General features: G+C 31.0%; 5 protein-coding genes across 7 annotated transcripts; 3 read left to right on the top strand and 2 right to left on the bottom strand.

Annotated features, from left to right (window-relative positions):
* Nucleotides 1-408: 408 nt before the first annotated feature.
* LOC115883494 (probable 28S ribosomal protein S6, mitochondrial) lies at nucleotides 409-1,115 on the top strand. The gene is made up of 3 exons (XM_030901861.1): nucleotides 409-555; nucleotides 611-750; nucleotides 799-1,115. The coding sequence occupies exons 1-3, from the start codon at nucleotides 511-513 to the stop codon at nucleotides 1,055-1,057; spliced, it is 444 nt and encodes a 147-aa protein (XP_030757721.1). The 5' UTR covers nucleotides 409-510; the 3' UTR covers nucleotides 1,058-1,115.
* A 453-nt stretch (nucleotides 1,116-1,568) lies between these two features.
* On the bottom strand, nucleotides 1,569-3,442 carry LOC115883492 (NEDD8-conjugating enzyme Ubc12). Of its 2 annotated transcripts, XM_030901858.1 has the most exons (4): nucleotides 3,337-3,442; nucleotides 2,196-2,271; nucleotides 2,048-2,142; nucleotides 1,569-1,990 (listed from the first exon to the last, which is right to left on the bottom strand). In XM_030901858.1, the coding sequence occupies exons 1-4, from the start codon at nucleotides 3,382-3,384 to the stop codon at nucleotides 1,643-1,645; spliced, it is 567 nt and encodes a 188-aa protein (XP_030757718.1). In that variant the 5' UTR covers nucleotides 3,385-3,442; the 3' UTR covers nucleotides 1,569-1,642. The 2 variants fall into 2 exon arrangements, with proteins under 2 accessions (XP_030757718.1, XP_030757719.1); XM_030901859.1 differs by lacking the exon at nucleotides 3,337-3,442 and having other exon boundaries at nucleotides 2,196-2,439.
* LOC115883490 (glutamyl-tRNA(Gln) amidotransferase subunit B, mitochondrial) lies at nucleotides 2,433-6,662 on the top strand. 2 transcript variants are annotated; one of them, XM_030901856.1, is made up of 8 exons: nucleotides 2,433-2,624; nucleotides 2,676-3,057; nucleotides 3,110-3,305; nucleotides 3,468-3,703; nucleotides 3,774-3,953; nucleotides 4,010-4,143; nucleotides 4,196-4,476; nucleotides 6,258-6,662. In XM_030901856.1, the coding sequence occupies exons 1-8, from the start codon at nucleotides 2,563-2,565 to the stop codon at nucleotides 6,326-6,328; spliced, it is 1,542 nt and encodes a 513-aa protein (XP_030757716.1). In that variant the 5' UTR covers nucleotides 2,433-2,562; the 3' UTR covers nucleotides 6,329-6,662. The 2 variants fall into 2 exon arrangements, with proteins under 2 accessions (XP_030757716.1, XP_030757715.1); XM_030901855.1 differs by lacking the exon at nucleotides 6,258-6,662 and having other exon boundaries at nucleotides 4,196-4,565.
* On the top strand, nucleotides 6,567-7,437 carry LOC115883493 (pre-rRNA-processing protein TSR2 homolog). Its single transcript, XM_030901860.1, has 3 exons — nucleotides 6,567-6,873; nucleotides 6,937-7,120; nucleotides 7,176-7,437. Exons 1-3 carry the CDS (start codon nucleotides 6,775-6,777, stop codon nucleotides 7,364-7,366), a joined length of 474 nt encoding a protein of 157 aa, XP_030757720.1. The 5' UTR covers nucleotides 6,567-6,774; the 3' UTR covers nucleotides 7,367-7,437.
* LOC115883491 (serine protease HTRA2, mitochondrial-like) lies at nucleotides 7,364-9,094 on the bottom strand. The gene is made up of 5 exons (XM_030901857.1): nucleotides 8,594-9,094; nucleotides 8,401-8,527; nucleotides 8,151-8,343; nucleotides 7,678-8,071; nucleotides 7,364-7,619 (listed from the first exon to the last, which is right to left on the bottom strand). The coding sequence occupies exons 1-5, from the start codon at nucleotides 8,953-8,955 to the stop codon at nucleotides 7,448-7,450; spliced, it is 1,248 nt and encodes a 415-aa protein (XP_030757717.1). The 5' UTR covers nucleotides 8,956-9,094; the 3' UTR covers nucleotides 7,364-7,447.
* Nucleotides 9,095-11,260: the final 2,166 nt, after the last annotated feature.

Genomic DNA, 11,260 nt, shown 5'->3' with positions numbered 1-11,260 from the left:
CAGGTATCGTTATTGTAAGTTGTTTATTGTTATCAGCTATTATTAAGAAAAATCATCTTTTCTTTGTTAAAGTTTTTCCCTCTATAGTTCTTACCTGTTCTTATACCCTTACAAACATTTTTATATGTATAACTACTTAAGCCCAGTTCATACTTCATTATACACTTGCGATTTATCTTGCAATTGGTCGCTTTCAAGGTCTTCCTTGAAGGTGGCCAATCAGAACGAAAATAGAACGCATTTCGCAATTCGTAAATCGTAATTCGCAAGTGTATGAACTGGGCTTTATTATTTAAAAATTATGGAAAATAAAGAAATTAAAAAAACCTTCGATCAAATATATTTTTCTTTTCTAATATTGGGGACACTGCTTTTACTGTATTCAGTGGTCATATCATAATATAAATCTGTGGATAATTTTGACAGTGACAGTTCTTGTTCTTACTTAACCTCTCACGTGAAACTTCATACAAGAATATTTTTTAAAATCACTTAAAAAACGAAATTGAAATGATAAATTACGAGTTGCTGTTATTATTACGCGTCATGCCAAAGGTAAGTAAAAGACAAATATTAAAAGTTTCTTTATATTAATAGACTTAATCTTTAGCCTGAAACTAAACAAGTTCTTCATAGAGTTGCGGAACAAATATTTGATAAAGGAGGTATAATAAGAAAACTAGAGAATTTGGGAACGAGAAGAATGCCATATAAAACTAGTTCTCATGGCATAGTGCATCATCAAGCGAGGTACTTATTTAATATTATCCAAAACATAGTATTTCCAATTTTTTTTAGTTATTTTCTTTTGGAATTTAATGCTCCACCTAGTTCTCTACATGGACTGGCAGATGAATATGTTAGAGATGTAGACATTATCAGAAAAAGAATATATAAACAAGTAGAACGTGAACCCTTTGAATGCACTTTACATGATGAAATGCAACCAGCTCCTTACAGAAAAGATGTGCAAGACTTAATTGCAACAACCAAAAAATCCACCAAGCCTAGATTTAGTTATAACTCGGGCTTGGATTATTACCCATTTGGAAAATAGACTATTTTACTTCATATTATTTGTAGTGTAGATTTAATAAAGTAAATATAAGAAATTATATTATTTTACTTTGAATTCCACCAGTAGGTAACATTCAGCTCGATTCAATAAATCCCATCAATAAAAAGTATTTAACTATTTTTTTATTGAAAACATGATTTACAAAATTAAAATAAATAATAGTCTAGAAGTGGCCAAATCTAAATAAAACCAAAAAAAATAATAATAAATCTCATGTTTGAGAGCTAGTCTAGATGTTACATATAAATTACAAAGAAATAGACTTATTAAAATTAAATAATGATATTTTTATAGAAAACAATTCAAATTCTGAATAGACACCTAACAATTAAAATTATTATGAAAACAGCATTACTTTGAAAAATTATAAATTTCAAATAAATGTTTTGTATTATAGCTATACAGTTAGAATAGAAAATATTAGAACTATTTTCTATTATAAATTTGAATCTTCATATAACTCTAGTTTGATTTCATATACACAATAAAATGATTCTCTCATGTCCTTATATTAGTATTTACGTTATATTTAATTACATACTTTCCAGTATTTAAAAAAAATAATCACTTAAGACAACGGTCAAAGTAAATACCACCCACATAGCCACCTCTGATTGCTTTTTGAACATTCTGTTCAAATACTCTTCTGTTAGTTGTTAAGACTTCAGCAGCTTCTTTATTTAAAGGATCCTCTGCATTAGGTTCAAGAAATAGATACTGTAATCCATACACAATACTGTTTATAGTTAAAACAGGCTTCCAATCTTCCCTTAAAATATTTAGGCACACATTGCCTTGTTGGTCAATGTTTGGATGATACACCTGCGTTTCACATTTAACCTTTGGAGGTTCATGGGGATAATTTGGCCCTACTTTAAAACTAAATATAAATCGTCCTCCTTTATAAAATCCCTAAAAATTACTCCGACAATATAACGATATTATAAATTTGTTTGAAAAATGGCTCACCTCATCTGGACATATAACGAGTTTAAAATTTAATAGATCATCGGGATCTGGAAACTCCGTCGAACAGGTTTTAGGTAGATTCAATTCGCTTAGATCTAAAACAAAGATTAAATCAAAGTGCGTACGTTATTTATACTATTTCTGAAACCTTTAGTTATCCTTAACTGAGCTGCAGATGCTTTTTTCTGATTTCCAGATCTTGGCGTTCCCTCGCCATCTTTTTTCTGTTGTTTCAAAGAAAATAATTTTATCATAATTGTAAATTAGATAGTAAAGAATTTTAATATTTTGTTTTGTGCATAAAGATATGAAATTAAAGAGATAAAGGATTGCTTTTCCACTTTTCAGATATTTTTTTTTTGCAATATCTGTCAATTTTTTTGACAGAGCTCATGTCATCTGCCAAATTGTGATTTTGATCATTTTTCTTTTCCTTCTATTAATTTCTCTGTGGTCAGTTTTTAGGTTATGTAAGAGAAAACAAAATATTTGCAAAATATATTTTTTTCAAAGCAATGTTTTCTCGGTCGACTTCTTATATTTCCAAAAGATTATATTCGAAATCAGTTCAAGAAAAGTAAAAACATAATAAATTAATCGATCATTCCTTAAGAAGCTGCATTTTTAGTTCAAAATGGAGAAGTGTTGTAGGTTTAGAAGTACACGCTCAGATCCAGTCAAATAGTAAATTGTTTTCGGGAGCAGGTTCTAAATTTTCAAGTCCTATAAACTCTAATGTATCTCTGTTCGACATGGCAACCCCAGGTACCCTTCCTACACTAAACAAAAGTTGTGTTGAAGCTGCAGTTTTAACAGCATTAGCTTTGAATTGTCAAGTAAATCCAGTATCCTATTTTGATAGAAAACACTATTTTTACGCTGATATGCCAGCAGGGTATCAAATAACACAGCAAAGAGCTCCACTAGCATCAAATGGAAGTTTTGATTTTAATGTATATACACCTAGCGTGCACAAAAAACCATATAAAACAAAAGTCAGAATAAAACAAGTAAGCGAGATGTGTGGTGCAATGAGCTTGTTATTGTTAGTATTGATTTTAGATTCAATTAGAACAAGATAGTGGTAAAAGTCTTCATGATTTTGATAGAAGTTTGGTGGACTTAAACAGGGCAGGAATGCCTTTAATGGAGTTAGTATTCGAGCCTGATTTAAAGGATGGAGATGAAGCAGCTGCACTTATTAAGGAACTAATAGGAATATTTGAAAGAATTAGAACATGCTCTTGTAAAATGGAAGGTAAGATAATTAGGAGAAGGAACTAAGATACCTGCAAAGCAGCTTCAGTAAGGTTGTTAAAAGATTCACAGACTTCCATAGTTTGTTGTTTTATTCACAAATATAATTTTGACATTTTAACAAATAAACAACAATACAAACAAAAGTGTAATTATTATACAGAGGGTGCCCTTAGAATAGATGCAAATGTGTCCATACACGAAAAAGGTCAGCCATTAGGAACTAGAACTGAAATTAAGAACATTGGATCTGTAAGAGGTGTTGCTGGAGCTATTAAATATGAAATTGACAGACAAATTAAGATTAAAAACTCTTTTGGGACTGTTCTCAATGAGACCAGAGCATGGAATGCAGAAAAGAAGGTTACCGTTCCTATGAGAGATAAAGAAGTACAGCAGGTATATTGATTTAATATAAGTATATAAATACAACAGAAATGTGTAAATTAAATATTAAAATTAATTTTAGGATTATAGGTATATGCCTGAACCTAATTTGCCACCATTGCATGTAGCTATGGGACCAATTGAATTTGGTTCAGTCAATGCAGATACGATAAAAAAAATAATACCGGAATTGCCCGAAGAAATAAGAATTCGTCTAAGGAATGAGTTAGGGTTAACTGAAACACAAAGTATTATTTTAGTAGTAAGTTTGTTTTCATATAACCAGTCTATTTTTTTATTTTAACTGAATATTTTCAGAATGATAGTTGCTTACTGCAACATTTCGAGCTTGCATTAAAAAGCAAAAATGTAGATCCTATTGCACTAGCTAATTTTTTAATTAATGATTTAAATACTTCCCTGAACAAGTTAAAACTGGAAATAGAAAACATGTAAGTTTATTATACTAGCATTAGTGTTAATTGTACTTTTATATATTTTTAGGAATATTCCATCAAAATATTTTAGTGAAATTATAGACTTGCTTAAACAAGCTCAAATTAGCCATCAAACAGCTAGGCTTGTATTGGATGAATTGTTATCAGGTGATAGCGATACACCAGCAATGATTATTGAAAAGAGGAATTGGAAACAGATAACTGATGTAGATGAATTAACGAAGATATGTGAGACTGTGTTAAAAGAAAATGAGAAAGCTTTGAAAGATTTTCTTTCTGGAAAAAAGAAGGTTTTTAAATTTTTCTTAGGCGCTGTAGCAAAAACAACTGATAATCGAGCTAATATGGGTAAATGTGATGAAATATTAAAAACACTATTATCAAAACGCTTAAAATAAACTTTTATTTAAGAAATAGTCATTTGCTTTACAATTAAACCAAATTTAGATCATAGATAAATGAAACAAGTTTACACTGGAAAGGTTTTTTGCAGCGGTATACCCATAGACAAACAGAAAAATTCGATTCACTGCCAGAAGACATATGACTATTCGTTCAATTTTACCCATTCGCAATGCAATAGCCGAGAATACGTCCATCTAGCTATCTGTGTTTCGACACTAGTCCGTTAGTCTTAGCATATTCAGAAAGAACACGCTAACCTCCAGCGTTGCCAATTTGTGGAGAATTCCCCAAATTTTGGGGAATCCGGAGCCGATTGGGAGTTTTGTGGGATTTTAGCAATAGGGGCGAAAATAAGGGGAGTTTCAACATTTTATTGCTGATTGAAAATGGCGTAAAATTTTTAGCTTTAAAAACGGGCAGGACGATATATCTTTCCCAACTTAAAAATTATAATCTGCTTTTTACTTGTGCTTCCTTTGCAAATGCTTCAGTTGAAAGAAAATTTAGTGACCTCAAATTATTTAATGACTACTAGGAAGGGATTAAAAACAAGGAGGTAATTTACAGTTTAATCTCTCTAACATATATAATAAATATTGTATTTTTATTAAAATTATTTTTTTTTGTTAAAATAATCATATGGGAATTTTGGTGAATCAGGACATTTTTCTCCCCAAATTGGCGAATTTAATTTAGATTTTTGGGTAGTTTAGAAAATTGACATTGGCAACGCCGCTAACTTCATTCTTTTGTTTGTTGTTTGTTCAAAAAGCGGCACGCGGCGTAGTACAAAGGCTTGATCATTTTTAAGAAATTTTGATTGTTAATTTTATTTTTCTGCAAACTAAACAGTTGTTTTTTATTAAAAAATAGCAGACAAAGGTAAGAAAGGTAATGTCCATGCCTAAGTTTTTATTTCACTGGCTATTCTTTCTAGAAATTATACCATCCAGCCCTCCTATTTCCTATTTAATTATTAAATGAAAGTGTGAAAGAGATATCAAGGGCTATTCTGTTAAAATATCATCCGACCAGTCTAGGCCCTGTTGTGAACCAGAAGGTCTGCTAAGTTGGATGTTGGATATAGAATGGAAGGAATATCATGGCCGAGAACAAGGCATAATTGTATGTCCCTTGATGTAGGGGGTAGGTTTGTTTCTAATAGGCAGTAAAACCAAAAATTCTACTGTGAATCTTCATATTCTAGGCCTGTAAAGGTAAATAATTCCTGGAGCCATCTCGGGTATAGTACTCAAGTCGGAGATGAATCAATTGATAGCACGATGAAAAGAAATAATAGCCATCATAAAACTGTAAATATGTATATAACTAGTACAATGTAGCTATTTAACTGTAAGTACAATGTAGCTAGATATTTAGTAGAATAGGGGTATTATAAATTAATACAAAATACAATAATTGGTCATTCTTTCCATTCCCATTCAATTCTTCCCATTTAATCGTTTTCCCATAAAAAAAAGGAAAATTAAAATTAAGAGTGCCCTTAACCAAAAATAGTGAAATAAATGGAGATAGTCAAATTTTATATTAGCGTGTAAGACTTTGAATAAAAAGGTGTAAAAGGATTATAAATGCTGTATTTATATCCTTTAGTATCATGATAATATAAAATTTGAGTAGGTATCTCCATTTATATCACTGTTTTTGGTTAAAGGCACTCTTAGTTTTAATTGCCTTAACAACTGATAATCGAGCTAATATGGGTAAATGTGATGAAATATTAAAAACACTATTATCAAAACGCTTAAAATAAACTTTTATTTAAGAAATAGTCATTTGCTTTACAATTAAACCAAATTTAGATCATAGATAAATGAAACAAGTTTACACTGGAAAGGTTTTTTGCAGCGGTATACCATAAAAAACTATGTTCGATTCATATTAATCGTTCAAATGAACTATTCGTTCAATTTTTGCCCATTCCTAATGAATAGGCCATAGAACAAAAATTGGAAAAAAAACAGAAAATGTTATCTGTGGTGTAACGTCATTCCAAATGTCCAACTTACTCTTCAATTGAGGTTATGTTTTTTTTCGCTTGTGTTTTTCGCAAAATAAATTGCTTTTTATCATTTGTGTCTTTCTTGATAAAATAATATAACAATTTGAATTAAGAATACTAAATATATTAAGATGCCCTTGTAATTTTTACTTTGCTCTAATGTCAGGAATAATGCTGTAGTATCCGAGTAAAAAACAATGGAAGAGCCTTTTACTAAAATTGTTTCTCAAATATTTAACAACTGGACAGCCCTTAGACTTGCTGTCGAACATTCAGATAAATCAAACAGCAAGCAGGTAAGTTAGTATGGCACTCTTACAGGCAAAACTTATTTTACCCTTATTTCATTTTCTTTCCAGGCAGCCACGGAATTTTTAAATTATATGGTTCAATTTTGTTTGTATGAAAACAATGTAGACCTGGAAAGTATTCAAGATGCTTTGGAAGATATTTTAGACGAGGAATTCGAAACTATATGCGAAGATGAGTCTCCTAAACAAGTTGCAAATGTATTGTTTAAGTTTTTAATATTATTAAAAGAAGGTGCCGTCAATATCTTCTTAAAAATATATAATTTTTTAAAGAGGTGGTATTTTAGGAAAAACTGCAGAGTGTGAAATAGAGTTTCAGAAATTACCTACTGCAAATACGCAATGGTTAAACCAACAAAGTAGAGTGCAAGAAATTAGGAACGGGGACAGTTCTTCAGATAGTGACGATGATATCTCACCTGAAACTCCTATGGAAGATGATGGCTGGATCGAAGTAAAAGGCAGAAAAAAAAGATAACTCAATGAATAATTTTATTTTATAATGTAAACATAAATGATCAATTCAAATATATGGTTTTATGTACCTCAAAAACATTATTTAGTTCATGTCTTCGGGTACTACAATTAAGTTAATATTGCGACCATGTCTTGAAACAGACATTTTTAGTTCTTTTGCTTTTGTTTGCTGCAGCACTGCATAAACATCATTAGCACTCTTTATCGGTTGGCCATCTATGTGAGTTACTATATCTCCTGGTTGTAAACCTCCACTAAAAATAGGTATTTGTTGAGCGAAATAGGAAGTAAAAAAAGTATATATATAAATACCTATAAGCTGGTGAGCCTATAAGAACCTTATACACCAAAACACCACCCTTTAAATCATTGGGTAACATCAATTCATGTCTTTGACTTAATTCGTTCATTATTTGGGGTGTTAATGTTAACATTGTGATTCCCAGGTAAAGTTTTTTAGGTAGATCTGCAGACTTCCTTCCTCCACGGGACTGCTTTAAGAAGTCCTTCACATAATCGATGGGTATTGCAAATGATATTCCTGGTGTGACTTTCATACTGTTTACTCCTATAGCCTCTCCGTCCAAATTTACCAAGGGACCACCTGAATTACCGAATGTTATAGCTGCATCTGTCTGGATGTAGACCATGTCTTTGCCTCTGAGACCTAGTTCATCTGAAGCTCTCTGTGCTGAGCTTACTACACCTATAAAACATTATTGACTATACAAAACAAATAAAACCTAAGTAATTAAAAATAAGAATGTCATCATTTTTATAATTACCTGAAGTTACTGTGTTGCTTAAAGCTAAAGGACTTCCAATAGCTACAACAAATTCTCCAGGTTTCAGATCAGAAGAATTTCCTAATCTCATAGTAGGTAAATTTTTAGCCTTTATTCTCACTGTTGCCAGGTCACTCTTCAAATCCACATTTTCCACTTCACCACTATAAGTAGTTCCATCAATAAGTTTTACCTAAAAAAATAATATTAAGCTAAAATAAACTGTTTGCATTTTTAAACAAAATTTTACTTCAACTTTGGCTGAAGCTTTGCTTGTAACAACATGAGCGCTTGTGACTATAAGACCATCTGCTTCAATTATAAAGCCTGACCCATTGGATATTGTTAAGGGACGTCCAGTAAAAAAATCAACTCTTCTAAAATTGGGAGAGAAATTTTTTAACTTTTATCTCTGAAGGACTAGTCTTGTCTCAGCACAATACCTACTATCTTTAATTTCTATATAAACGACTGCTGGAGCAGATTTCTCTACAACATCTGCTATGAAATTAAATTGGGCCCTTCTTCCTGCTAGCTGACTAGGTTCTTGAGTATTATGAAAAAGTGTAGCAGCATTTACATGTGGTATGAATGTTAATTTGCTATTTACAGTTTTGTACGTTAAATACCCAGAAAATAACAAGACAAATGCTTTTATATAGTGTATCCTATCACTCTCTGGCTTTGTAAAGATTTGTTGGAGGTATATAAAGCTTGACTTGTTTCTGGTGGATCCATTGTTGGGGTGTGATAATATAAAACGTTTAATTTGATTATTCCATAAACACTTCCTTAAGAATGACATTTAAAATAATATATTTAATTTTCCTCTCAAAAATTTCAATATATAAGATTATTTATAACAAAATCCATCAGATCAGAGAAGCTATTAAAAATTCTAGAGAGGTATATTTTACCTACGACAGATGACAGATGGACAAAGTATCTACATCTACGAGTTTAGGAATAGACTAGAGCTAGAGATGGACTAAACACAAGAGAACAAAAGATCTACTACAATATTATTGAATTTCTGGTTGCATAAACGCCATGTTAGTTAATAGGGCATTTGTCGTACAAAAAACCAAGATTTGTCCATCTAGATAGGTCGGATCTCGCATTACATTTACCTTAGATCATATAATGTATGGTCTATGTATATATCATAAGTTTATAATTAAGTTTATATATTAGGATTTTAATGAATTTTAATAATTCATTTTTTTCTAGTTACATAAATACCTTACTAGCCTAAAGTATTACTATTTCTCCTTCACCATTTTATCATATAAGATTTTCTCATTTAACACGTTTTTGTTAAATAGCGCCGAGGTGTATTTGAAGACATTTTCTTGCTGGGCCAAATGGTTTTTATTTTTTTAAATAATGTTGCGGTTCAATCTATATATACCCAGACATCACATTTTTCTAGATATTTTAAATAATAAATATTTTTTTTGTACTTTTTACTCCAATTACAACTGAAGAGCACAAAAACAATGAGTATCCAAAAACGATAAATTTTCAGAAAAGCGGTTCTTTAATTCAAATTACGCATGGGCTTTTATCCTTTCTCCCATTTTTAAATCCCTGTTTCTATATGACCGCTATCGATATTCCCGTTTATTTTGGTACCAAAATGTGTAGCTTTTTAAGACGGAAAATATATTATGCATTAAAACCAAATTAGCAAAAACAGGATTTCCGTCGTTTCCATTTCATATTGAATTCTATATTAATAAAAAAAGGAAGGATACGTAAAATTTCTGTTCCATACATAACATATTCCATTTTTTGCTGTTCGGAAATTTGATATTTCAGATATAAAAAGAATAGAAATACCAAGAACAAAAGAATCATATCTATCAAGACCAAATAAAACACATCAAACCATACCGGGGGTGCGTCTCAAAAGTGGCTCACCTCTATAACTTTTTTATTTTTTCAGGCAAAAAAAACGAGATTTGGTATGTTAGTATATGACATAAATTAGGATTGATTGACGTATTCAATTGTTTTTGGTTACTTCCTGTTTCACCGGAAATGACTACAACTTTTGATTTTTAAATAGCACCCACGGTATTTTTTACTTTATTCGACAGAAAATGACATTCTGAATAGTATACATATCATATGTCAACTTTTGACATTTTCGCATATGGTTTATTTGAAATTATATCTTGCTGTTCGTAATGAAAATTTGATTCGAATGTGTGTGGTATCAAATAATTCGTAAAAAAATGCTTTTCCCAAATATGCTAATGAGCCACCCTCGTTCCATTTTAAAAAATTGAGATATGATTAAAAATACGATTTGGGCATTTTCTAACTGGCCAGGACAAGGCACTAAAAATATTAGACGATCAAATCTATTTTTCCAAGGCTCCTTGATTAAGAATTAGTGTTTTTAACATAGCCATGGCACTGAAGTTTAACATACATTTTTTTATTCAGCGAGAATGTCAAAAGTTGACATATAATATGTTATTCTATTCAGAATGTCATTTTCTATCGAATAAAGTAAAAAATAAAAGTGCCATTTAAAAATCAAAAGTTGTAGTCATTTCCGACGAAACAGGAAATTACCAAAAACAATTGAATACGTCAATCAATCCTAATTTATGTCATATACTACTAACATACCAAATCTCGATTTTTATCTGAAAAAATAAAAAAGTTATAGGGGTGAGCCACTTATGAGACGCACCCGGTATACAAAATAAAAGAATTGTAAATGAAAATGTTTGGTCTCGACTAGCCTCGACAGTCCGACAGTGCATTTCCGACTCGATATTCATTGTGTATTTTATTGTTTATAGTGTATGGCGTCCATAGTTTTCAGTTGTTTGATGTGTGTTTTCTTTATAGTATTGCCCATTTATCTCTCTTTGGCGGTTGCATTTTATTTTTTACTAGTTGCATGAAGCCTGGCGCATCCGCCACGACATGACATCAGGAAAAAAAGCTTTTTATTTATTTTTTTAATTAAATGAAAAACAAAAAATCCGGCGACGACGAGTTTTTAGAGGAGCCAATTAGCTATCTTTTAGTAAAAAAGCAACTTTCTAGAGGAAGACGTTACTTCAGTAGAGACGACACAGATAAACATT

The sequence above is a fragment of the Sitophilus oryzae genome, unplaced genomic scaffold (genome assembly GCF_002938485.1).
Source record: "Sitophilus oryzae breed Bouriz unplaced genomic scaffold, Soryzae_2.0 scaffold_1931_pilon_pilon, whole genome shotgun sequence".
Taxonomy (NCBI): Eukaryota; Metazoa; Arthropoda; class Insecta; order Coleoptera; family Curculionidae; genus Sitophilus; species Sitophilus oryzae.
The sequence above is the reverse complement of the archived record's forward strand: the minus strand, read 5'-3'. Positions and strand labels throughout refer to the sequence as shown.

What these genes read in the sequence shown, in the direction of transcription:
- LOC115883490 (XM_030901856.1), top strand. Translation starts at nt 2,563, where the DNA reads ATGTTTTCTCGGTCGACTTCTTATATTTCCAAAAGATTATATTCGAAA. An exon ending in GAGATAAAGAAGTACAGCAG is followed by an intron (nt 3,704 to 3,773) that starts GTATATTGATTT and finishes AATTAATTTTAG; the next exon opens with GATTATAGGTATATGCCTGA. An exon ending in AAACTGGAAATAGAAAACAT is followed by an intron (nt 4,144 to 4,195) that starts GTAAGTTTATTA and finishes ATATATTTTTAG; the next exon opens with GAATATTCCATCAAAATATT.
- LOC115883493 (XM_030901860.1), top strand. Translation starts at nt 6,775, where the DNA reads ATGGAAGAGCCTTTTACTAAAATTGTTTCTCAAATATTTAACAACTGG. An exon ending in ATAAATCAAACAGCAAGCAG is followed by an intron (nt 6,874 to 6,936) that starts GTAAGTTAGTAT and finishes TTTTCTTTCCAG; the next exon opens with GCAGCCACGGAATTTTTAAA. An exon ending in TTTAATATTATTAAAAGAAG is followed by an intron (nt 7,121 to 7,175) that starts GTGCCGTCAATA and finishes GTGGTATTTTAG; the next exon opens with GAAAAACTGCAGAGTGTGAA.
- LOC115883494 (XM_030901861.1), top strand. Translation starts at nt 511, where the DNA reads ATGATAAATTACGAGTTGCTGTTATTATTACGCGTCATGCCAAAG. An exon ending in TATTACGCGTCATGCCAAAG is followed by an intron (nt 556 to 610) that starts GTAAGTAAAAGA and finishes CTTAATCTTTAG; the next exon opens with CCTGAAACTAAACAAGTTCT. An exon ending in ATAGTGCATCATCAAGCGAG is followed by an intron (nt 751 to 798) that starts GTACTTATTTAA and finishes AATTTTTTTTAG; the next exon opens with TTATTTTCTTTTGGAATTTA.
- LOC115883491 (XM_030901857.1), bottom strand. Translation starts at nt 8,955, where the DNA reads ATGTCATTCTTAAGGAAGTGTTTATGGAATAATCAAATTAAACGTTTT. An exon ending in ATAGAAATTAAAGATAGTAG is followed by an intron (nt 8,528 to 8,593) that starts GTATTGTGCTGA and finishes TCCCAATTTTAG; the next exon opens with AAGAGTTGATTTTTTTACTG. An exon ending in AAGCAACACAGTAACTTCAG is followed by an intron (nt 8,072 to 8,150) that starts GTAATTATAAAA and finishes AATGTTTTATAG; the next exon opens with GTGTAGTAAGCTCAGCACAG.
- LOC115883492 (XM_030901858.1), bottom strand. Translation starts at nt 3,384, where the DNA reads ATGGAAGTCTGTGAATCTTTTAACAACCTTACTGAAGCTGCTTTGCAG. An exon ending in TCAGTTAAGGATAACTAAAG is followed by an intron (nt 2,143 to 2,195) that starts GTTTCAGAAATA and finishes TCTTTGTTTTAG; the next exon opens with ATCTAAGCGAATTGAATCTA. An exon ending in TCGTTATATGTCCAGATGAG is followed by an intron (nt 1,991 to 2,047) that starts GTGAGCCATTTT and finishes AGTAATTTTTAG; the next exon opens with GGATTTTATAAAGGAGGACG.